Genomic DNA, 25,305 nt, shown 5'->3' with positions numbered 1-25,305 from the left:
GAAGCGTGATAGGGGAAAGGGAGGGATATAAATGTAATGTTTTCAGGAGGTTTTAGGGATATTAAGTGAAATTGGAGGATTATTTTTTTTTTTCCTTTTTCTAAATGAGAAGCATTTTCATTTATTCATTTATTTATTTCTATAAGATGCCTGGAGCACGTACCAAATAGAGTCAGCATAAACAATATCTAACCTTACAAAGTCTAAGGTGGCAGCTTACGGTCCCGTTTTAAATAGAGGGATGGCGGCTGGAGTTGGGACCGTGTGAAGGTTCGGGGTTTGCATCAGTCAGCTCTGTGGCAGGAAGCCCCAGCTCCGGCCAGTCGATGTGAAATTCCGTGTATCGCGTATCTGCCGCCAGCTGAACTACAAATGCTTCCGCCGCCTCTAAGGATAAAATGATGAGCGTATCTCTCTACCTGTACTATATGTGCTTAGACCTGGGCTGGAAGGGGCTCAACTTGATTTTGATTTTTTTTTTTTTCACTATAGTTTTGCATTTTGACGGCTTTGGTTGTTGCCCTTCGCTTTTGCGGAGAGCTGAGACAGCTGAGAGACTCAAGCGCGTGTGTTGGGAGGGATTTCTGCATTTCAACTGGTGGAAAGAGGAGGAGAAAATTGGATTGGGAGAAGGGGAATCAATATAAGACTATAACCTTCAAGGGTTCAGGGTTTTATTTAAGTAAAAAGAAAAAGGAAGGAAAAAAAAACCTATGAAAATAAATTTATGCTTGTAAAAACAAGCACTTTGCTACTACGAAAATGCAGGGCAGATAATTCAGGCTCTTGTGCGTACGGAGGACGATGCAGTTTGGAATTACATGTAGGTACGTTATAAACTCAATCTCCTGTATTACGTGAATATTTTTAATGTGAAGTACTAGCTTACACAGATAGCAAAGTAATACTGAACTAAGCCAATACGCAGCTTACCAAACAGTCTCGTGTTTGTTCTCCTCGGGAAGAAAACCTTTCTTTTTGGCTTGAAATTGTTTGCTCCTTGCTCCCGCAAGAAAAACTATTTGAGTTCAAACGCAGCTCTCCGGCGCTCCGCTTTCATCTCCCACACTTGATCTGCGCGAACCGCGCTGGCTGCGTACTTCTGCTTGCTGCTTTATCTCCTGTGTAATCTTTCCACGGGATAGCATCAAAGACGGGCGGCTTTAAATAAAATAAATAAGCTGCCGGATAGTCCGTGCATGGGAACACAAACCCGATGCTTTTTAATAAGGTAATAATATTATATTTGTGCGTGTGTGTGTATATTTAAATGTAGTTTGTATTACAGCAGCACCTGAAGGCAGGAGTTGGGAATCAGAAGCGGCTGCTGTGCCTGCAAAAACAGCAAAAAGGGGCTCCTGTATTACCAGTTCTTCCCCAAAATTTCATCCAAATCAGCCCTTTTATTCCAAAATCCATGTAGTTCCGAGGGAGCGACCTGGGGGTAAGTTTCCAAAGGCCAAGCTTTACAACGAAAGGCAGGCACTGGAGAGGGTAAAGGCAGGTACGCAGCAGAGCGGGACGGACTGCCGTCCTTTTCCCCCGATAGCTGGACGTCAGACTCCGCGGTGCAAGGGGATGATTTGGATGGGAGCGGGAGGCAGCACGCTGTCCGGCTGCCCTTTTCCCTTCATTTTCTGCTTTTCTTTAGCCATTCGGAGAAAGGAGAGAGAAAGGAGAGGGGTTTGACTGTCAGGCGTGGTGGAAACCAGGGGACGATTTCGGGCTCGGAGAGATGGCGGTACCATCGTAGACCTGTCGGTGAAACGCTGCGGGTTTGCCAGGTCACCCACTCTGACTCGGAGGGCGCGTAGGGAAGCGGTGCCTTAGCGAGCATACCTGTGCTAAAGGCAGGCACTCCTCAGGCCGTCCAGGTGACTGGCGGGGCTCTGAAATCACTGGCTTCAGGTTGCTTCGTCGTCTCGAAGAGTGAGTCGAGGTCAAAACGTGCTTTATGCTTTATAAGGGCTTGGCTGGACGCACAAGTTTAGCAGCTTGTATGTTTGTAGGATTTGTTGCTTCTGGAGATCTCCCGGCTCCCTAAGCCACTCCGTCCTGCCCAGCTTTTCCAAAGATGAACATCCGCATGGGAACGCTGTCTCCGAAGCAGTGTTTACACTCGTTTCCTTCCTGGGGAAAACATTCAGCAGCGAAACCGGACTTCGGCAGCGCTGTGGAAGCGGTGACGGCAGATGCGAGGAGACGGTGGCATGTCTTTCCAAAGTACAGCTTGTTCTTAGCAGGTTGTGTATTGACTTTTCTGCATCCTTTTTTTTTTTAAAAAAAAAAAAAAAAAGAAAAGCCAGCAGAAATCTTTTTACTGAGCTAAAGGCATTGCTCAGCCTTGCAGCGAACCCAGCCGGGGCTGGCCGCCGGCCAAGCCTTTGCTAGCTGCAGCCTGCACACCATGTCATTCTTCTAAGAATAGCCTGGTGCTCTTGTAAAAAAGCCTCCCCCCCCCCCAAAAAAAAAAAAAATATTAGCAATGGATTGTCTTCATCATCGCTGTAAAGAAATGGAGTTTGGAGGGGATTTATTTATATTTTTTTTCCTCTCTGATGATGTCCATTTGTTCGCCTGTGCCTGCAAAGAGCTATCGCTAATGCTGAGAAATATTTTCGGACTTAATACGATGAGTCAGGGCTTAGCCATAAATTGGTCATGGGGTAGAAAGGATACAGATTGTCTGTTACCCAGTGTCTAGTTTCAGGGATTTCAGAAACATGAGCAATTTCTCAACTGATGTTAATTAGACTCATAACTCTTTCTGAGATGATCTAAGGCAAGGATTAATTATAAAAGTTTCTCGGTGTTATAACATGTTTCTTTCGTTAAAGTTTGGCATGCTTTCCTTTCACGATTAACATGAAAGAATTTCCCTCTACTTAAAATCCCTAAATACACCGTTCTATCTTGCTATGTAAATAACCATATTTATGAGTTTATCTAAACAAATCTAACTGTTAAATGGGAAAAACACATAAAAGGTCCAAGCGCTACCAGCCAATTCAAAGGCTCATTGAGTGGACTTGCATATTCCTCGTGGGCTTGGTTGTGTTTGGAAAGCTGTTCTTCTGGCTGTACTTGATTTTTCACTTAAATAAAACACACCATAGATTATTTTCCTATCTTCGTTTAAAAAACGAGTGACCTAACTAAGTTCCCTGACGTGCTTCTCCTTTGGTCTCCATAGACAGGGGCTTTTCCAGGGCCAGCTCAGGGGAGTCTTGATGGAAATGGGGATCCGGTAGTCCCATGTTAAGCCACCTCCTTTGGTTTTATTTCCTTAAAATTGCCCGTGAAATTGTGAGGGTGTGAAAACAGCCAGTTCACATCAACCTCATCGGTTCGCCTTTCAGAAAATCTAAATAAAAATGGTCAAATGGGTATATGGAAGCCTTGGTTTGACTTGATGGTGTAGAGTCACAGAAGGCTTGATGAGTTGACACATCTTCTCTCCATCTCCAAGTGACAGGACAAGGGGAATGGCCTGAAGCTGCAGGAGGGGAGATCTGGATGAGATGTGAGGCAGAAATTCTTCCCTGTGAGGGTGGTGAGGCCCTGGCACAGGTTGCCCAGAGAAGCTGTGGCTGCCCCTGGCTCCCTGGCAGTGTTCAAGGCCAGGTTGGATGGGGCTTTGGGCAACCTGGGCTGGTGGAGGGTGTCCCTGCCCGTGGCAGGGGGTGGGACTGGATGGGCTGTGAGGTCCCTTCCAACCCAAACAAGTCAATGGTTCTATGATCTTCTCTGCCCCTTATTTTCCTGGGGATAAATTTTAGCAGATTCTCACAGCGTAATACCAGAGCGTTCCCTGTTAAGGATCCCTGCACTTGTTTGGAAAACTTGGCCAAATTTTCATTTTGTTCACTTTTCTACTTCATAAAGCTCTTTTCTTACGATTAAGTCACATAGCCAAATAGTGATAGCACTTTTTTTTGTATCATACTTCTGTGGAGATTCAAATCTAGTTCCTATGGCTGCCGTGTTTGAAGATTTTTTTCTAGAAAAGCATTGCATTAGCCTGTCGTTGAGCTCAGGTAAGGTAATAAAAAAATCATTGGGGATTTTTGCTTGTCATAAATTTAGACTTAGATTCTTATCATATGTTAATGTTTTTAATAATCTGATGCCACAGATCTCCCTAGTTTTATGGCCTGTACTTATGACTTCTGCATTATGTATGCAGATGATTACTATGCAAATGTAAGTTATTGAATTGATTTTATGACGGTGGCTGTCATGGTTCAGCCCCAGCCGGCAGCTGAGCACCGCACGGCCACTTGTTCACTCCTCCGCCCCCCACCGTGGGATGGGGAGGAGAATGGGAAGAAAAAGGTAAAACTGGTGGGTTGGGGTAAGGGCAGTTTACTGGGAGAGCAGAGGGAGAGGGAAGGAACAGCAGCAATACAAAGCGTATACAAAGCGGGTGATACACAGCACAGTTTGCTCACTGCCCGGAACACGATGCCGGTCCCCGAGCAGCGACCCCTCCTCCCCGGCCAGCTCCCCCCTTTATATACGGAGCATGACGCCATACGGTGTGGAATACCCCTTTGGCCAGTTTGGGTCGGCTGTCCTGGCTGTGCTCCCTCCCAGCTTCTTGTGAAAATTAACGCTGTCCCAGCCGAAAGGCAGGACAGTGGCGTAGAGCATAAAGCTGAGTTCGCTTAAGGAAATAAAAGCCATGCAAACACAAAGCACTAAAGTAAGAACAAAGTCTTGTTGAGTGACAAACCACGGAGGGATTTGTAATTCGGCTTTCCGCTGAACCCCTTTTGTGAAGCGATGCTCCAGCATCGCTCGCCCTCCAGTCCTCAGTGTCCCCAAACTTGGCCCAGTTACTGGCGAGACAGAACGTATTGGGTCCGCTTTGAGTTTACAAATGGTGACAGATTAATTTGGAAAGACAGATTACAGACATGCATCATGGCCACAGTCTGAGTCCTATAAAAGTGATGTATGGCTGGTGCAGAATGATAAAAATTCATATCAAGGGAACAGCTTAATTAACTATTCTTGATTAAAGTAGTACAGTATGTGAATTTAATAGCTTGTCTTCAAAAGCAGAATGTGAAATTGCTTATGACTTTGGTGTGTCTTGCTGGCAAATTGTGAGCTGCCAGGGGTTCTTCGTGTTAAATTGAGTTTAGAGGAACTTAACACTGGGGTGGGAGATACCAAATAATTATTCTGCTCTTGCTTCAAGCTCGTTGCCTCATGTGAATAAAGAAGTTGTCAAGAACAAAGTCATGGGAGTGGACTAGGAGTAGGATCGATAGCTGTCAGGAAGGGGAAGGCATATTGGGATTGCGAAGCAAGGACTTCAGTTGAATACCACCATCAAAATGTTGGGCGGTGAAATAGTTAACAGCATCGTAATTCAAACTTCCCCATTAATGGTCAACTTGTGCGTCGTTGTGCTTGTCGGGGTCGTTGTAGGTATGGAGAATAGACGTTTATTGTGTCTCGCTTCCATCATATTTTAGGTTGAACGACTAGTTCATGAAGTGTTTTCTCAATGGTCATGTCTTGTGGAGCTCTAGTCATTCTTGTGCTTCTCGGAGAGTGTGTGCAGCTGAAGAAGATCGTGTATTCTGCGGTCCGTTAGACTTTTATGTGCATCGACATGATGCTTCTCTTGCTACATAAGCTGGTGTTTCCATTTTGTCTATATCCAGTTGATGATTCCAGCCTGAATGTAATGCCTAGCACTTGGGCCCTGATTGACTGATCTGTCTTTTTCAGTACATCTCCCCACATTGGCAGGATAACTTTGAATCCTGCAAAGTAGAATATTCCCTGGCTTGATGTCTCTGTGGTTTTGGAAGGCAGTAGTAGTCTCCAGTTCATTATTATTCATCATCCAAGTCCCTAATGAAAATTCAGCTCTGGGACAGATACCAACGAAATCCTATTTGATTTATTCCTCCATTTTAACAACGTGCTGTTGTAAACTACCTTCCGTGTGGCTTCCCAACCAGCTTTGCGCTTATCTTAGAGTGCTTTCGCCTTGTAGGTCTAGAAAAACAGACTTGATTTTCCTAACTCGTTTATGAAAATGCCAGGAGAGATGGTGACAAAAGCCTTACAAAAATCAAGGTGTATTCGTGGTCACTGCAACCAATATAACTGAAATACGGCATTTACATAAATATGAGTGTGGGGTTCTTTTAAAAAGGTAAGTACTGTTAGTTTACAGCATTTTTCCCATGTAAAGGTTTTCCTTAAAAATAATACTACTACAGAATGGATATTTGCTTTAAAATACAAGCTTAGATTGTGAAGCATGCTTCAAAGGCAAAGGGTGAATTTTGGGAGCAAGTTGTCTTGCTGCAGAATGAAGAGCATTGAACGCCTTCATTATCGAATGCTTCGGTATTAGTCAAAGCTCAGGTTCAGTCAGTCTGATCGATTAGCACGGACGTGTAAGTAGTGAACTTTATCGTTATATGATCTCAAAATGAGCTTGAAAAAGAGTCTCCTCATCTTCTCCTTCAAAATATTATAAACCCCTTGCTTTACATTTCTTTCAGAATCAGTACCTCCAATATATTTAGACTTGAAGTCATCCGAAGAACCTTCCTGATTCCAATCAGAGACAGGTTTCAGGGCACGTTTTCACTGTAGGTAGGTAAATACGCTGGGTGATGGGTGAGCATTGCTGCTGCTGGAGAGAAAGGCGGGTGAAAAACATCATCTTACAGCAGCTATCCTGGCGTGGACACTGGGCGTCTGCACACCTGCGACTGATCCAAGCTGAAGAATTAGGTTTGGCTCCTAATTTTTTCCTGATCCAAGATGAAGAATTAGGGTTTGTTCCTAATATTTTCCTGATTTCCTAGTTTGTTAGGCTTGTACATCTTCCCTTGACTAGAATTGGTGAAGGTCTGAGTCCTGACTGAAACAGCAAAGAGGTACGGTTTCTTTGAGAGATACTCATTCCTCCTGGTACCCTTCTCCTGGGAGCAGGGCTTACCGCACCAGGTAGGCTCGCTGAAATGAGTAGGACTGGCTGTGGCTGAAGATATCGTACCCTACAGTAAGTAAATATAAAGCCCAAACTTCTTAAGGGCATGTCAACCCATTTTTCTTGGAGATATATATATTGCAGAAGCTGCCTCTGCAGTTACACCTAATTATAAGACACCGTTGTTTTGTATTTTGTGAGTCCTTTGAAAAAATTAGCAAAATCCATTAATACTGCGGTCGCTGAACTCATCTGAAATTGCCTGACGACGCTGTTATTTATACACAGTGGAAAAATCAATAAATTTAATCCAAGGTAAAACCGTCTGGCTCTCTAAAGGAGAAGGCTGCCTCGGTTGCTGAGGACTGGAAATCATTGCCTCATGCTAATTGAATAACATCCAGCAGTTGCGTGGTTGAATCTTCCAGACTGATTTGACTCACGGGGACTGAGTACCTAAATGAAGTGTATTTGTCGTGCTGCAGTCCTACAGGATTAAGAGCACTTGGGTTCATTTGATCTGATGCATTCCAACAATATTAAATAAGTCCATTTTTTATTGTCCTTTGCACCTTGTATTTTCCTGGCTGTGGAAGTCCAGCATCTTACTTTTTGCAAACCGAGCTGTGATATGACAAATATTTCTGGCCAGTATTTCTAGCTCTGGCAGGGCTTGAGGAATTCTTGGCTGGCTTTTACAGTAGGCTGATCGCTTAGACCAAATATAACAAGAGGCAGAGTACAGCATGTAGAATTAAAGCGTGTTACTTGTTATTATATTATTTTTCTTGTCTTGAAATGATTCACTGTATTCTGGGTTTTGTGAGAAATAGTCATTCAAAAATGTTTTAACCAATACTTAGGTGGTAAGTAATTTTAAACAAAACGCCTGAAAGAGCCTTTTGTCTTTCAGCAAGATAATCACACTGGGAATTTTGCTTTCATAATTCCTTTGGGAAGTCCAATTTCTTGAACGTTTGGGAGGTAGGACTTACTCCTGATACCTGTGGTTTCTCCTCTGGAACTTTCTTTGCAGCCGTGCGCTATTTATAATCACGCACAGACCCAAGCTGCATAATTTAAAGTCTTTGCAAAGGTACTTCGTGGGGAGGAGAAAAGGGAAGGAGAAGGCTATCATGGGAATGCAAAGCCACGAGTCGACTACAATAGAGACATCTTTGTTCCTGCTCACAGCAGCGTTCATACAGCAGTAAATAAAGGCTGACAAGGTAGGAGTGGGAACGGAGGAGAACGAGTAACGGTGCACAGCTTTCCAAAGAGGTGAGCTTTGAGGTGGAAACCAAGGGAGGGGAAAAGTTTTCTCCCTGTGCTTTGGCACTCGGCAGGCTGCACCGTTCCAAATGAACCCTGCGAAAAAGATTTGAAGTGTTATTTTCAGGCAGATCAGGGAGTTAATGGGACTCCTTACAGGGCCAGAGGAGTCCTGTTCTTGGCAGGAGTGTACCCAAAGTGCATGGCTGGGACGCTTTTAGTGGCAGACCTCAGTGGAATGACCATAAATTGACTGTGAAACTACACTATTAATGAGAGAGGGACCTACCAAGAGATAAGTAAATACCTTTCAATATTGAAAAATATTCTCTCAGCATATATTGTGTGATAAATGTTGACCAGAGTTTCTGAGTGGTCCAGGAGAGCATGTGCTGAATGTCCGTGGAGGTGGTCGGGCAGCTCCCCATGGTCCCTTGGGGGATCTGGGAGACCAGAAGCCGCCCTCCCAGCAAGCTTGCAACAGCATGGCTTTTAATATTAATTGAAAGTGATTTTAAGCTCCAGGAATTTGGGGCTTAAGCTAAACTCCGAATTTGATGATTAAGAGGATACCACGTAGTCATCGAAGTGTTTGTCTTTCCCAGATAAGCCTTGATAATGTCCTGAGCGTTCTCTGCACCCGCCAGCCGGTTAACGAGCTGCTTAACGTGCTCTTTCAGAAGTGAGTGGATGGGGGAAATAGCTGTGCGCCGGCTCGGTCCGAGGTTGGTGTAAGCACAGATGGCTCTCTCAGCACTGAGCAGCGGGAAAGTATGTAGGTGGGCTGGAGAAGAGACCCTGGGCGTAGGAGCTCACAGGTTTGATGCAAGTACCTGTAAGCAGCGCACAGCGAGGCCGTTGCATTTGCCGAGGCAAAGGAGCAGGCTCTGTACGTAGTAACAGAAAGGCTTTAATGGTCCTAGAACGTTAATAGGATGGTGCAATGTTACTACTTGCTTATTTATAGCTGCAAGTTTAGGGTGATGCGTGACTTGCCCGTGTTTCATTTCGAAGAAACGAGTAGAGGAGTCTTGGCTGGAAGGAGCGTATGTCCTTCTGCTCATTACACTCGGTTGATTGCTGTTGGTTTAAGTGAGGTTTAAACATCATAAAATGTGCGTTCCTCTTGTGTTCCCCCATCTCCTGTTTGCCCTTCCTTTCTCCAGTGAAGGTTATTTTATCAGTTCTACCTTTATGTGGCACAGGCTTCTTGAGCTGGCCTCCAGGCTGTTCCTGTGACTGGTTGGTTGCCCGTCTTCCCCTTCGGCTTGCTTTCCCCGCGTGCCATACCCAGCTGTTTTAAACACACAGAGCAGTATCACAAGGAGTCCTTCCAGCATAAAGTCATTCGTTGTCGTCATGATGTTTAATAGCTGCAAAATTAGTCTTCAGCACGTGTGGTCTTCTGCTGGAGGAGTTGTGCAGACTGTGATTCAGGAGAGCAGCTTTATGGGCATATGCACCGTTGACCTAAGGAGGATTTAGGCACCTCCGTGAGATGAAACGGACCCTTAAGTGCTTTGTACATCCAGGAGCAAAGTGTGTCCTGCTTGAAGCTTACATCAGGAAAACTTCTAAGAATGAATTTAAGCACATGATTCTTTAGGGTCATGCTCCATCACGTCCCGTGGCCTCAGTGATGTGGGAGGCTGTGCTTTTCGTGAACAGAGTCATGGAGTGAGAGCAGTTCTGCATTTACCTGGTAGGGGAAAAAGTGATCCTGACGCGCAGTTCATGCCTCAGTTTGTGTCAAAACTGCTTTTGCAGTCCTTCAGGTTGAGAAGTTTTGGGTTGTCAGATTTGGCTGTTGAGCGCCAAGCACAGTGTCTCCAGTTGTCTTTGTAGAAGTTATACAATCTATTTGTTGGTGTTCCTGACAGAGTTGATAAGCCTGCCTGAAGGTCAAGTGTTCTCCTTGCTAGGTTTTGATGGTCTAGGTCTTGCTAGGTCTCTGGTCTGTTTTTAACAGTTCACAAAATGTGGGCTGGAGAAAGGCCAAGGAAGGAACGCACGTCATGGGTCTCTGCTCTGGGCTGGTCAAAAGCTGAAAGTTTTGACAGAAGAAAAGCCCTGACATGGTCTTTGGTTGAACACAGGTATAGGGTCTGCAGAAAGCCCTGATCGCCATGTCTCTGCTGCTCTTCGTTTTGCCAGAGATGAACAAGTGAGAAATACTAATCACAGCTTACTGATTTTGATTTCAAAATAGATTTTATTTGTTAATGTTCTTAGTAGCAATCAGGGAAGATTCTTGGCCTGTTGCAGCTGCTGCGCTTTTTATATGGCTCATAGTGTTATAAAAAGGCAGAGGGATTATGGGGCTTTGGTGACTTTAATAAAATCTATTTTTGCTGTTAGGATCATTGATGTGGTATATGGTTTGAATTAAAGTTCTCATTATCACATTAAGATTAAACAAGGAGTTAATTAAGTGTAGGGAAGTAATTGAATGCTAATACTGCACCGCCGCAGTGAAAAATGAGACAGTATTTCCATACTAACCCCCAGTTTTCTCCTCGTTGCAAGTACCGTGCCTATGAACATGCTATCAAAGTGTAGTTCTGACTTGGGCGGAAAGCTTTTGCGGTTGGCAGTGCCGCACCGCTTGGTAGTGACGTGCCCGGCCATCGTTCTCTGAACATTCCTGTGATGGGACAACCCTACTAAACTTTACAGGTGCTTTTCTTATCTTTGCACTCACCTGACTTGAAAAGAAAATAGTGTGTGTTAAAACTCGGCATCTGCAAATGGCTGGAGATCAACTTGCAGACTTGGAAGCTGGTCTCGATTAGAAATAGCAAAATTGCAGTGATTTAAGAATGCCTGTTTTGCTTGTTGCATGTGATTTTTGTTAGTTTTAGGAAGACTTGTCAGACTGGGAGTCGTGGAACGTGCGGATAGTTTGCTTTCTGATAATTCTTTTAGCACCAATAATGATTTTGTTAAATAATCCAAGAATTGAGGCAGGAAGAGAGATCATCCCCACCAGCTTTTTGGCTTGAGAGAGATCTTGAGTAAAGTACCACAAGTTTTATGTACCCATTAGAGAAGTTGAGCTCAGTTTATTTCTCCTTCAGCGTTTATTTATCTCATTTTTTTGACGTATGAATGCACGGCGTACAGATGTCCCCTGTACATGTGGTAATAAAACTTAATGATATTTCAGCGGCAAGCCATGATTTACAGTGACAAAATGAGTACGTTCAGAGAGGGCTCGCGGAAGTTGGAGAGATGTGAACCGAAGCTGCCTCTGGTTTTGAAGCAGTTGGGCTCTCTCATCTCCAAATACATGATCTAACCTGCTTTTCAAAATAAATGTACTTTCCTTTTTTTAGGGAAACCTCGACAGTAAAAAGAGTTGGTAGACCCACACGCAGCTTCCGTCCATTTGCTTACGAGTCGCAGATAGGGCTGCTGCAGGCAGAGAAATGCCATCTCTGAATACGGTAGGTTAGCCTCGCTGGTTTGAGATACCGCGTTGAAAACAGGAGCTTCTCTTGCTCTTAAATACGGCAATACGCGTGATACATCCTGACTTCAGCGAGGCTTTAAATACTGCGACTGAAATTGGAAGTGTGCTCTGTAGGAAAGATGTAGGCAGGTGGGAAGGAGCCCAGAGGGGAGTGACAAGAATAGGAGGTTTAGCAAACGTCAGCTGTAATGGAAGATGGAAGGAATTGATTTGTTTAGCCTAAAAATACAGAAGGAAACGCAACTCACCCGATATATAAAAGGTTCCTTTAAAAGGCATGACAATCCGTTTTTCTCTGTTACCACTGAGAGATGCAAGACGACGTCAGGTGAGGATTTAGGCTGGGTAGAAGGATAAACGTTTGAACTTCTAGGGAAGTGGCAAAATGAAAGACAGGCTGTCGAGAAAACCTGCAGGGATAGGAGTTCGGAGAACAGATCAGACAGAAATCTGTTGAAGTGGTCTTTATACATGCCCTCAGGTCATGCAATTAGGTGATAATTTTGAAATATTTTCCTTTCGTGGAGGTTGACACCACGTGAAGCTTTCAGGAGACAAATCTTGTAGAGTTTCACAATGCTATTTCATGTTCTGATCAAGGAGCCGTTGAAATTTTGCGGGTGAAATTGAAATTTTGTGATCCATCCCTGGCCGGCCTGATCTCACACGGCGTATGAGACCTCCTTTTCCCTGGCCAGTCCCTCCCAAGGGAGCAGACGCCGTATCCCGACGCTGTTTCGTGGCCATTGCCACTGCTGGGGCTGATGCACAGCAGCCGTGCTCGGCTGGCACGGACGCTTTCCTGCGGAAAAGATTTGCTGCTTTCCGGAAAAGGAGGGCAGAGCTCATTTTGAGTCTTCTCCATGTCCTCTCCCACCTCTGAGGGGTGGTTTTGAGAAAAGGTGATGCAGAAGGTGAGATGATGAACAGGACAGGAAAGGCCATAACAGGCATACAGTTATTTTGGGACTCTTAAATATTCGACATCTTCAATGTTGAACATGAGTATTTCCAGGCCCGTAACTGGATTTTAAGCTAGTGCTACACCCAATATGGGCTTGGATATCTTCCTCTGATCTGCAGCATCTTGAGCATCAAAGCTGGTTTCGTACATCCTCGATGGAATATATTTACGTGTTGGTGCCTCTTCTTGCTAACACTGAGGAGACGTGCTTATTTATCTGCTCTTTTTCTAAGGAAACTTAGAGGAGATAAACACTTAAAAACCCAGCCTCCGCTACTGATTTAAACGGCTTATAAAATTTTCACTCCATTTATGATTGTCTTTCATTCCGATGTATGTGATACCTATTCTCAGTATTACTCTCAGATAATTTTCTTTGGAGAATCCAGACAAAATCCGTGCTTATACATCTGAGGACTGGAAACTCAGTAAGTGAGCAGGCTACTATATTCTTTGTGAAATAAGAATCATTTTTTCTACTATTCAAAAGTAACAGCTAGCCAAAACAATGAAAAGATGGTACAAAATATATAAATCAGATTTAAGGCTCCTCCTGCAGCCATAATACTTCTCATGTGTGTCATAGTACATATGTCATATTTAATAATATTCAAACTATTATGTCCTTTAAAATGTACATTTTACCCACGCTCGCTGAAATTTGCCACGTAGCAAGAACTATAACTTCATTCTCTTGGGTCTTAAATCTTACGCTTTGTGCAAATTTGAGAATTAATGCAAATAGAACAGATGCTGAGAGGAGCAAAATCCAGACATCGAAAATATGTTCCAGCAATGACATTTACATAATTGCAATCTACCAAAAATCTAAAAATTTGAGCCTTGGACGGTGCCGGGAGAGTGAGAGCTTATTGTCGGGAATTCTTGCCGGTTTGGAACAGGCGGTGAAATGGGTTTTTTCCCTTTGTTAGCAGCACAGCCCCGCAAGTGGGAATTGTGGTTAGCCAGCAGCGTCCATCTGCGTGAGCATGCCGCGTGCGGCGTCTGATGTGCCACACGTTTGGAGGTGTTTCCCCTATTTCCCATGATGTCAATCTCTGGGAACTGGAAACACATTGTGGGAATAACTGGTGTGAGAGTCCCCGCGTGTTAGCGGAGATAGTTGTTGTATTTATGAGACTCATCCCTATAGGCTCTGAATGCCCAAACCCTTCCTGTTGCAAATGTATTTGTATTGATGAGCAGCGGTACTCGCAGGTTTCTGTCATCTCACTTCGCAGGTGTACCTTGATCAAGGTTTCTTGCTACCATTTTGTTTACGTTTGGCTTAACTGTGTCTTTTCATTCGCACTGTATTTTCTAATTAGTGCAGTTTCCCCTCTTCTGTTAATTGTAAAGACCAAACCCAGAAGGACGTTTTCTTTCACTGCTTTCCCTTCTCATTCCATTCTTTGTAAATCTCAGGTTTGAACAAGAAGGGAAAAAGTATCTTACGTGTATCCTGCAAAATCCCCCGTTAAGACTGGGCTAACGGGATGCTCTCGTTGTCCTAACATCTAGGAGGATCTCAGTGCACTTTATGGAACTGCTTGGACGTAATAAGGAAAGCGTGATGAACATAGTCTACTCAAACTTGCAATTTGCAGATAAAAGCCAGCAACCGGTGTAACTGCAGACTCTACGAGAGGAGACACCATCAACATACTGTTGTTTTGCAGAGGGAGGGAGCCAAGCGTTATTTTTAACGCCTCCTCAAAGTGGCTGTTTGCTGGTCACCGTCATCTCAACGAGCCCAACCTAAAACATAAGGGAGAACTTAGTATCAAGGCAGTGAGGTAGCATACGTGCGCATGGCGGGTCATCAGTCTTGGTTGGTTTGGACAGCGCAGGAAGATCTCAGAGGCTTTGCTCGCCTGTGCCTAATGTGGAGGCATCTTGCAGGGAATTGACTTTTCCAAAGGGCAAGTGTAGAGCATGCCCCAAAAACAGGCTGAAAAAGTTGAGTTTTACTTTTAGAAAACCAACATTCCAAAAGTCTCTACAGTTGCTGAAATTTTTGTCCTGGCTATTTAAAAAAGCTACGAAACAGGGCACATCTCGTTCTCTAGATATGTTCTCTCGTATATCTTTGAAGGACATAAAGCTCTCCAAAACCATCCCAATAAAAAGCTCTGCAAAAATTGTAGTAGCAATAACCCGCTTGCCGTTCCAGCAAAGTGCCTTCTCGAAGCAGAACCTAACGGCTACGTGCCCTGCTGCAGACGGGCTGCCTAATGCACCGGGTTACTCTTCGGACTGCCTACGCCGTTTATTCCTGGCCATAAATGTTTTATAGGCTTCACGCAATACTTTTGTTTCCTGCTTAACACCAGCTCTTTCCACGTTATTACGCTTGGTGGAAAACTGCCTTCGGGAGACGCGCATGAAAAACTTGAGAGCGTGAGTAATATATACATTTACTATAAATAGCTATATTTCTGTAAAAGCTTGTTAGAGAGACAATAATTGACGGCACAGGCTTCATAAGCAGAAAGCTAATTTTTGAGCCGGGTTTTGATATCCAGGGTGGCTTCATGGTCCAGAAGAGCGACATACCTGCAAAAACGAAAGGTTTGTTGCAGTTTTTGTTGCCAAGTGCCCTAAAACCTCTGAAGTTTCCTCAGGAGTCAGCCTAGCCTTGTAAGTTCTCAGTAATGCAGTTTTTAACTTTTCTCCATCTATTTTTTATTTGCTAGATGAAACTTTCAACCACTCTAAAGTACCAAAGCCATTAAAGATTTGGTGTATTAATGAGAGTTGGAGAGCGGGTCTCCTTTCTGCCCACGGCATTTTATTTGCAGTATTTCTTCCCATGTAAGCAAGTATTCTTTGTGCCCTCAAGAAATCCCATGTCACCCTAATTTCTGGTGAGGGACAGTTTTCAGCCTTTTGCAAAGTTGTTTTTAGAGGGGATGTTCCTCAACTTCATTGCTTCCCGCTGGACATCTTGGAGACGTGTCCCTTCTTCTGCTTCCTGCTCGTGTTCCCATTCCCTGTGAAACCCAAGCTTTAATTACCTGGACGAGCAAGATAATTTCACATTTGAAATGAAACTTCATGCAGTGCTGTAGGTATGGTTGTTTTGGCTTTATTTATGTCTGCGATGTTCATTTTCTTATCCTGGTGGACCTTTTGGAGTACCACGGAGGCTGAAGGAGCCAGAAACCCTGATGTTTAGGGCGATGTGAACCTCGCTTGTCAAAACGGAGGCGTTTTTCAAGTGATCACACCCCTCATTTTCTGTAGGGGACGCCTTGAAGTTTAGCAATCTGTCTGCAGCAAAGAACTTTGAGATAGAAATACATGTTTTTATTTTTCTGGACCTTGGTGTCACAGCCCATAAGGAGAGGAGAGGATTCAAACGTGTGGGGTGATCCAACTACAGAGCTGTGAGAAGGAACAGCATGGCAAGGTTTGAGTTTCCCTGGAGGATTTATTGGTCATACTTATTTATCATTTATGGTCCTTATTTGTAATTTCATCTGTTTACCTGCCTTAATTTCCCATCGTCACGCCAGCTGCTCCCGTATCTAAATTTCAGTTCATCTACAGCTTTGCTGGTATTTGGTTACTCGACAGAATTAATTGGAATTACCATAACCAATTAGTCCAGACTTTCTGTTATTGACTGGGAGGGAGAAGGAGTTGAAAAGCTGACGGGGATATTTAAAAAGTTGTAGCTATTGGATGTAGTAAATATTAAAACCCTTTGAAAACCCTTTAGTTGTGGGGATTGGCCTTTTTTTCTTCCCCCCCCTGCTCTTTAATCACGTTCTCCATCAAAGCTCAAAGCCCAGTAACTTTGGCCGAGGTCATCTATATTTAGGTCCTGCAGGAGAAGTCCTGCAACTCTCTTCAGATGGAGCTTTCTCCTTCCTCTTCCTTGTATTTTTTCCTTCTTTTTTTTCCAACTTTACACTTTTGTTGGATTTTTCAGATTTTTTTAGGGTCCGGTGTATATCTTGGAGCTGGTGTACATCTGGAGCACTCTGTCCGGTGCTCGGTGTGTGCAAGCGGAGCTCCTCTCCAGCCTGCTTTGCAAAGCTCAGCCCGTGAGGGCACCCACCTCCATCCTCAGATGGGGACCGTGATTGTCATCATCCCTCATGCCGTGCATAGGAGGAGGAGAATGGACTCCCTGTGCCAGCACCATCCAACGTACGTGATCCATACCGTGCCCTTGACTCCCTTCTGGACAGCACAACGTATACGCACATATACATTATGGCAGGGATAATGTTATTCCTCTGATGAAACTGGATCCAAGAATAATTTACTTTGACCAGCATCTGAGATTTTCAATGTTTGATTTGCCCTTCCTTACAACGTTATCCTAAATAACATTTTCAGGTGGTTTTGCTTCTCGGTAGCTAGAGGAAGAGGCTCTCTTCCTGCCAGCTGATAATAGAAAATATAAACGCTCGTGTACGTATAAAGCAAGGAAACTCGAGTAAAATCTCTTAGGTCAGTACTTCTCCCTGGTGCACCCTGATGTATCAAGACAGTCCATGTGAAATATTATTACCTGAGGCTGGTCCTCATAACTGCGGGAGGTAAAAAGTGCTGGGCTGGCACATCGAAATTTTACATCTCATCTTTCATGCCATTTCTAACTGATGCGTTTGGTTTCCTTCTTTTGAAACGCAATTATTTCGAAGAGTACTTTCTGGTATAAAAAGCAAATAAATACTGCAGGTTTCCCCTAAATGATTTTAACGATGAATTACATGGCTCCAGAACGCAGTTTGAAAGGCGCCGTGGGCTCCTGTGAAGAAAAGTGTCCTCTTGATATAAATCAGGGATATTGGTTTAGAAATATTTGAATAGCTGTAAACCGCCGATATTGAGGAACACACGATCGCTGTCTGGAGGCACCCTTGGTGCTTCTGTCAGCTGCGGTATATTTTAGTAGCAAACCTATAGAGATGAATTCATCTTAAAAATGATGGTGATCTGGGGGAACGTGCCACCTTCAAACATCGGTGGCTCCAAGATACAGTTGCAAGTTGGATACTTCAGCCTTTCCCAAATTCCACCAAAAAAAGTCTTGAAACTCAGAACCCCATTTTACTTACACTAAGTTTTACCATTTTGGGGGGTTTTTTTCCCCATTTGGTTGTATTTTTGTTTAATTATTGTAACTGCAGAGGAAGAACAATTAAAGACCAAAATGTGACTGCAAGTTAATGAAAATCAGCCATTAGATTAGGTAGTAGAGTTGCTGCCGTCATCTTTAATTGATTGCTTCCTGGCCAGTTGAATCATTTTTTTAAAAACGCATAAAATGACCTATAGTCTTTTCATAAAATACGTTAGCACTTACGGAAGCATCTCTTAAAAATCAAACCCTTCTCTAGTAAGCCGTGGGTGTTAAGAGAGCTGAGAAGAGGAACTACTAGCGGGCTCACCTGAGTCCGTCTGTGGCAGCCGTGGGAAGAAAAGCAAAATACTTCAGATGAAGTTCACGCGTCTCTAGAGATGGGTTTGCAAGAGGGGAAGCGTCGAGGGAAATGTTGACAGATATTTCATTATAATGGCAGTAGTGGCTGTTGCCGTGTTTAATAGCAGCTGGCAGCAGAGCCACCGCCATCTGTTAATGCCCTGAAAATTCTGATGGGGTGCATCTTTTATGGAGGAATTAACAATAATTAACGAATCTATCAAATGAAATCACCTTGATTGGATGACAGCTTTACCTTGGTAATGATTAATTGCAAAATAACGGCAAGTTGTACGTCCACTGTTCGCCTTTTTACTGTAGGCTAGCTAATGCCGCCGGCCACGTACGGCATCCCGGAGGGTTTACTTTCAACTTGTGGTGTGAGGCGTCATTTACCGCATTTACTATAAATAATCCTTATAAGCAGAGCTAGATTAAACCCAAACTTTTGCATATTAATATCTATTTGCAACAGATTAGGACTCTAAAAACCAGTTGCGGGTCCGCTGATGCGCGATAACTTATTTAACGTTAAGTAAGGGAGAAAGTGAGGTTAGACTGAAAGAAGTGACCCTTCAACCAAAGTCAAGTCAGCCTGGAGGAGCAATCTGACTACGCTAAAGCATTTCGGGTGTTTTTATAAGCTCGATATCAGAATCCAAACCACTAATTTCTGATGAATCACTTTGTCTTCAGAGTGATGGGGAAAAAAAGTATTCTGTTTGTATTTGGAAGAAGTATTTTCGAATATCTATTTTTATCAAAGCCAATATTTCGGTCAGTGTAATGAAATATCACTGCCATAAATAATAGCTATAAACAAAGCAACGAGCCAATTCGAGGCCTGGTTGGGTTTTATTTTTCTCCTTAACTCCTCTTTTTCTGTTCATTCCTGCTGAGCGACAGACGGAGAAGGTGGCATACTCTCTGCTTAAATAGAAGAATTGTAAGTAATAGATAATTGAGGTGTGTTAATTTTCAGAAGCATTAGGAGGGAAAGAGTAAACTTCGGGATCGTGAAGTCAAGTGAATTGAAATTTTATTTCCCTCTTCCTCTCTGAGTCAGTTAATATTTGGAATATTGCGCTGGGACCCGCAGAGAGAAGGCAACGTGTATTTTCCTCGTGTCTCTCTCTTTGTTCCTAAGTGACAGCAGTTTCTTGCAGCTGGGAGTTGTGCTGCTTCCAGCCACTGATAGAGCTGCACTGGTGCCAAACCACAAGTGGAGGAGTGGAAAGCCAGGTTTGCACCACCACGATTTATCACAGCTCCCGACACAGGAGCTGTACGTCAGAGCTCCCCTTCCCCTTCCCCTTTTTTCATTGAGGCAGTGGATTTGCAGCAGGTTTTTGGTGGGGAAGGGTCTGCGGCCCCGGGGTGATGGGATGCAGAGATAGAAGATAGCCCAAAATTCGCCTTGTGTTGCAGTAGGTGGGCAGGAGGCGTTACGGCTGCAGAACGTGCCTACCACTGGAGCATCCAGATGTGCCATCCCAGATGTGCAGTGCGGACCATTCCTGGTTTGTGCCTCTGCGTTGTGGCAAACGAACTGGTGGAGCAGGTTTGAGGATAAATGCTCACCTGGTGCGTGAGGTTGGGATTTAGCTGATCTCTGGGTTTGGTGTCTTCTCCATGAGACCCGTCCCTCTCTTTTGATTTTGCTGACAGTCGTACGAGTCATACATCATCTCATACGAGTTGTATGACTATGTGCACGTTCACCACACACACAACATGCATGTACATCGTCACCCCCAGTTAACGCTGTTAAAATTAGAAGATGGTTTGAAGGCAAGTGGTTTCATCTTCTGTTCTGCTTTGACTTGACATCATGGGATCACGGACAGGCGGTGGCTGCTGGGATGTAACAAACATACAGAGACGTTTGTTAAGGCTTGTTTCTCTCTGTTGTTTTCACGCGCGACACCGTTTTCTGTTTAGGAGGATTAGAAGATATGCATTAAACAGTGTTAAATATGCTGAGGCAGTTGATGTTTACAGCCCTTGTAGAATTATTCATTAAAATATTAACTGCTAGACAGCCTCTTTTTTTTTTTAAATTCAGCAATTTCATAGCCCTCTTAAAAATCATGTTCTGTGATTCAGACATTCAAAGACTAAATAAGACAAAACAAAACCACCAAAATTACCCACAAAAGCACTAATTCTTGGGTTTACGTTTCTTAAATTGTCATGGGCATGATGTGCCTACGAAATTCAGATGGATTCGTGGAGCGGGTGAGCTCTAAGCTTTGACTCAGCGCTCTCCCATCTCCACCGGCAGCTTTCCCTGACACACAGCGCTGGGAAGATCTGGCAGGGGCTGTGTCCTTCTCCAGGTTTTTTGCAGACAATAGATACGTGTGTGCAATAAGCTGTGGTTCGCAGAAGCTTTTGGCATGAAGACAAGATGTTATCTTGAAGTGCTGGCTCTCAGCTAAACTCTTCCCTTGCCTTTTTTAAGATGTTTTTAATGGCTTTGGTCATCTGAGGAGGACATGGTTGTGTTCTTGTCTATAAACATATTCTGGTTTGCTTCCTTGGGCCCCTCGTGTCCAATTTTCTGGCTGAGCAGGTCAAGTCTGCCGTTGCCGCTCTTCTCACTGGCATGTTTAATGTCTACTTTCTCCCACCTACCGTTTTCCACGTGACGCTAATGTTTCTCACCTCTGTTCTGAGCAAACCTACAGGTCTGGGGTGACAGTGGGGCTCTGCCTTTTCAGTGCTTGGCTTTGCTCCATTAAAGGTGCCCGTCGGTGGTGTTACCGATACGACTCTACGAGGAGCCAAGCCGCAGCTGCACACCTCGTTTTCCATGGACCGCTGAAGAGTTATTAGCCAGCGTGGGGTTTGATCACTGCACCTCCTGGATGGATTTCACCCGGTGACCCAGAGGCAGTTCCCCAGGTCACCGAGCCCACGACATTTAAAAATTGCCTGCTCGGGGTCATTGCATCAATTGTGTTGCCTTTAATTTCATTTTTGATGAGCTTTTCCCATTCAGTTGTGCAGGTGGAAGAGCCTGAACCCAGCGCAGTGTGACACCATGATGTCAAATGCCTGTCGCGCTTTGTGCACTTCATAGATACTGACGGTATCTCTGTTGTGTCTCTTATGTGTTTCAGGAAAAAAGTGCCAGTTCAAACGTAAGACTTAAATCTAATAAAGAGATCCCAGGATTAGTACACCAACCCAGAGCAAAGTAAGTTCAATTATTTATTTATTTTTTAAATCGTAATACAAATAAACACAGGATAAAGCAGTACCTGTGAGATTCCCAGTTATTGCCTAGCCACTTGGTGGTTCCAGCAGCCCTAAACCCATGCTCAATTGAAATAAAAGAGGTAAGGTCACCTGCGTTCCGATACCGACAACAGGGTCAACGCTTGTGCCGGCATCCCTGCAGCATCCTCTCCTTTGCACGGCTAAGATGCAGGACTTAAAAAGACGTGAGATGCATCTTGCCCTGCCTTACAGGAGTACCATACTGTGTTACTTCTCAGCTTTCCATACAGCTTACACATAAACAAAATTATATATGCCCTAATGTTCCTAAATACTATCAGTTAAGTTCCCAGGGAGTAGTTGCTACTACGGGGGAAGCTCTTGGCTTAGGTTAGCAGATATCCTGCCTGGGATTAGGAATGGTAAACTTCTTCCATTTAAAACAGTCAAGTTGTTTCTTAAAATGACGGTTGCTTTGTAGCTGAGAGTTGTTCCATCCTTCGCTCCCGTTCTGTGCCGTACCCTGGCTGAGATCGGTCAGCGTTACATATGCCATGGAATACCTAACTCCTGCGACAGAGCTGGTTATTGATATTAGTAACTCATTTCTTATCTAAATCACCGTTACATTTTAATCACTAATTGGATTGAAAATAACAGATTACTTGGAGCCATATATTGGGTTCGTAACAAAGAAGCAATAAAGCTTTACTGTTGGATTTTGAACAATAGTGGAAATGCCATTCTTTATGCCGTGCCTTTGGGGCACTTGCTAACTTAAACTTGCTGCATACCAAGTGTGTTGCACACGGTGTCAAGTCTGGAAACTTCAGTAATTTCCTGATCAACTGACAGTGTAATTCAGCCTCATTTCAGAAGGAAAAATCAAGTGCTTCAGATGTAACTGCAAAGAAGTTCACAGCAGGGAGGTGAAGTCACCCTTCAGCAAAGCTGTATGTCGTTACTGTGGCTTGGTCCTTCCCAGCAGGGTCAGAGATGTATTCGAGATGCTCTCACAGGAGGCTAATCAGCCTGGGCTAAAAAAGGGACGTTTCTTTTGATGGGTCATCTCTTCTGGTTGCATCCAAGGCAGATGGACTGCATGGGGTCGGGGGTCCATTATTTCACAGAATCCCACACTGGTTCAGGTTGGAAGGGACCTCAAAGCCCATCCGGTTCCACCCCCCTGCCATGGGCAGGGACACCCTCCACTAGCCCAGGTTGCCCAAAGCCCCATCCAACCTGGCCTTCAACACTGTGATCAAACTCTGATTTTAAAAGTCCCCGCAGAAATCAAAGCTGACTTTATTTACCAAAAAGCCTAAAGATGGTGTGTTGGTAGAGGTGAATGTTTCTGTCACAGTCCTGCAAAACTAAGAAAACATCTCAGAGAGTTACAGAATGATGTAATATTAGGTTGTTGGGTAAAACCTCTGCTGTTTGCCCAAGCCTCTGCTATTTACGCAATGTATCACTGGATTTCTGTTTATAAAGTGGCTACGTGTGTTTGAATTGCTAATCACCAAGTCAGCAAATATCTGTTATCGGGGGTTTTTTTAAGGTTTGTTATCTGAAAACCATGACAATTCTGACTGCAATGGGGGTGGCATTGGGTGGAAAAGGGCTACTTCACTAAAAGAGTGGAAATGAGTAGATAAATCATGAGATACACCTTGTAGGACTGTTCTTGGAGAACAGGTGTTATTGCAAAACAAAACATGGACTACGTACCAAATGACAATTTTATGTGCAACAGAGGGAGTTTAAAATGTCGGCTGTAAAAGTAAGGTTGTGAGGGCTCTTCCCATTTGTAGGAGGATTGAGATTTTCACATCTAGAGCCCTGGCCTCTAAAACCAGTGTACGTAGGAGCCAGCAGTAGATTTATGGGGGTCTTTGACAGAGGTCGAGGGGTTGGTCCTTCCTTTTCGCACCGAGTGCCGGTACCTTCCGTACCTTCATGGGGCTTCATCCCCACGCCCTGCCCTGAGCTCTCGGGCAATTCTTCTGTTTGTTCATCCTCAAAACTGACTCTGCTGACATCTCTAACTAGAAAAGTCATCATATATGCCCCATTAAGTATGTTGAGACATTGTCGTAACTCATGGAGTAACACAGCCTGAAGCATAAAATGAAAGTAGTAGTACTTCATACCATATTTACCCTGCTAGATCATGGAATCATAGAACGGTTTGGGTTGGAAGGGACCTTTAAAGCCCATCTAGTTCCACCCCTCCGCCAGGGACATCTTCCACTAGCCCAGGTTGCCCAAAGCCCCATCCAACCTGGCCTTGAACACTGCCAGGGAGCCAGGGGCAGCCACAGCTTCTCTGGGCAACCTGTGCCAGGGCCTCAGCACCCTCACAGGGAAGGATTTCTGCCTCACATCTCATCCAGATCTCCCCTCCTGCAGCTTCAGGCCATTCCCCTTGTCCTGTCACTCCCTGCCCTTGTCACCAGTCCCTCTCCAGCTTTCCTGGAGCCCCTTTAGGGACTGGAAGGTGCTCTAAGGTCTCCTCGGAGCCTTCTCTTCTCCAGGCTGAACAACCCCAACTCTCTCAGCCCATCTCCATAGCAGAGGTGCTCCAGCCCTCGGATCATCTCTGTGGTCTCCTCTGGAATCTCTCCAACAGCTCCATGTCCTTCTTGTCCTGGGGACCCCAGAGCTGGACACAGTACTCCAGGTGGGGTCTCACCAGAGCGGAGTAGAGGGGCAGGATCACCTCCCTCGACCTGCTGGCCACACTGCTGGGGATGCAGCCCAGGACACGGTTGGCTGAAGATCATGGCCTGCAAGGGCTTTAGAACCTCCTGTGGGTCTTTCCAGATATGTGGCAACACAATACTCCTCCGCCCCCCTTCCTTCAGTTTCTGTATAAATTATGATTGGGGCGAGTCACGACAGTATCACTATTTTATCAGAAACTGGATCTATGATGTTGCGAAGGCAAGAATATGTTTCTACTGCTTGCCTACCCGGAAAGGGCTGTGCTGCCCTAAAGCCCCTCTCCAAGACACCTGAATATGCAGGTGACGGGGTCCGCTGCCCCAAAGAAGCATTTTTTTTCCCCCCATCTCAGGTGGAGGTAGGAACCTGAGGGACAGGCAGACAGCTGGGGACAAAAACTCCCACAGCCACTGAAAGGCGAATTGTTCCCTCTCCTGAATTGCCAGCTTTAGGTTTTAATGCCACTTTGGAGACCTCCTCTTCCGAACTGAGCCTTCATTTATGTCCAGTATAAGCAAATCATTGTATACGTTCATCCCGATAGCAAGTGAAGTATCAATGCTGGGCTTTGTAGGAAAGCGCAGCGTGTTGTTGGGCACTTGGGAGAAGTATTAACTCATTACGGCTGAGAGGATCAGGCTGAGGAAGAGGAGTCTGGGGTGGGAATTCAGCAAGCCGAACCAGCTTTTAGTGTCGGAGAAAATTTGGCATCACTGTTAGCACTGGCACCAATCTCCCATCCTTCCTTTTTTGCATCCTTTTTTGTCCCACATTGAGTCCCTGGCGCTTTTCTCCAGCCCCCCATGGGCGCTCCTCCCTGCTGCGGTTCCAAAGGATGCTCCAGCTTCACCTTCCTGGAGGGATATTGGTATTTCAGGAAGGACGCTCTCACCACCCCTAACACAAATAAAGCAGACACACCCCAAATACCGTCTGCTGTGCATCCTCATCTTTGTCTCCTTGTCTTTTCCTTTGCATCCGACCTTCCTGTATTTTTAGCTTGCGGGTCCCCCTTGGGGAAGGGCACGTTGTCCTGTGCCACCATCGACGTTTTACAGGCAACAAATAAGAGTATTTTCCTCTTCACCAATGCAAAATCCTATCACCAATTCTGAGCCTCTTAGTGCTGCAGAGTTAATTGAAGTGATTAACGGGCTGGGTCTGCTCAGGGAGCAGTAAGGACCACCCGTCTGGGAGGAGAAGGACCACCCTGGACTTGTAGATGTTCCTGGGTGTTG

General features: G+C 44.6%; 1 protein-coding gene across 2 annotated transcripts in view; it reads left to right on the top strand.

The window, feature by feature from the left end:
* Positions 1–25,305, top strand: part of C8H1orf21 (chromosome 8 C1orf21 homolog) — a 118,467-nt gene that overhangs the window by 83,992 nt on the left and 9,170 nt on the right. For both annotated transcript variants that reach the window (XM_054832963.1, XM_054832964.1), the window contains exon 4: positions 21,241–21,317. In XM_054832963.1, the coding sequence (XP_054688938.1) occupies positions 21,241–21,317 (77 nt within the window). The remainder of the gene's footprint in view (positions 1–21,240; positions 21,318–25,305) is intronic.

The sequence above is a fragment of the Grus americana genome, chromosome 8, assembly GCF_028858705.1.
Source record: "Grus americana isolate bGruAme1 chromosome 8, bGruAme1.mat, whole genome shotgun sequence".
NCBI classification, from domain to species: Eukaryota; Metazoa; Chordata; class Aves; order Gruiformes; family Gruidae; genus Grus; species Grus americana.
Note: the sequence above shows the minus strand (reverse complement) of the source record. Positions and strands in the feature narration are given on the sequence as shown.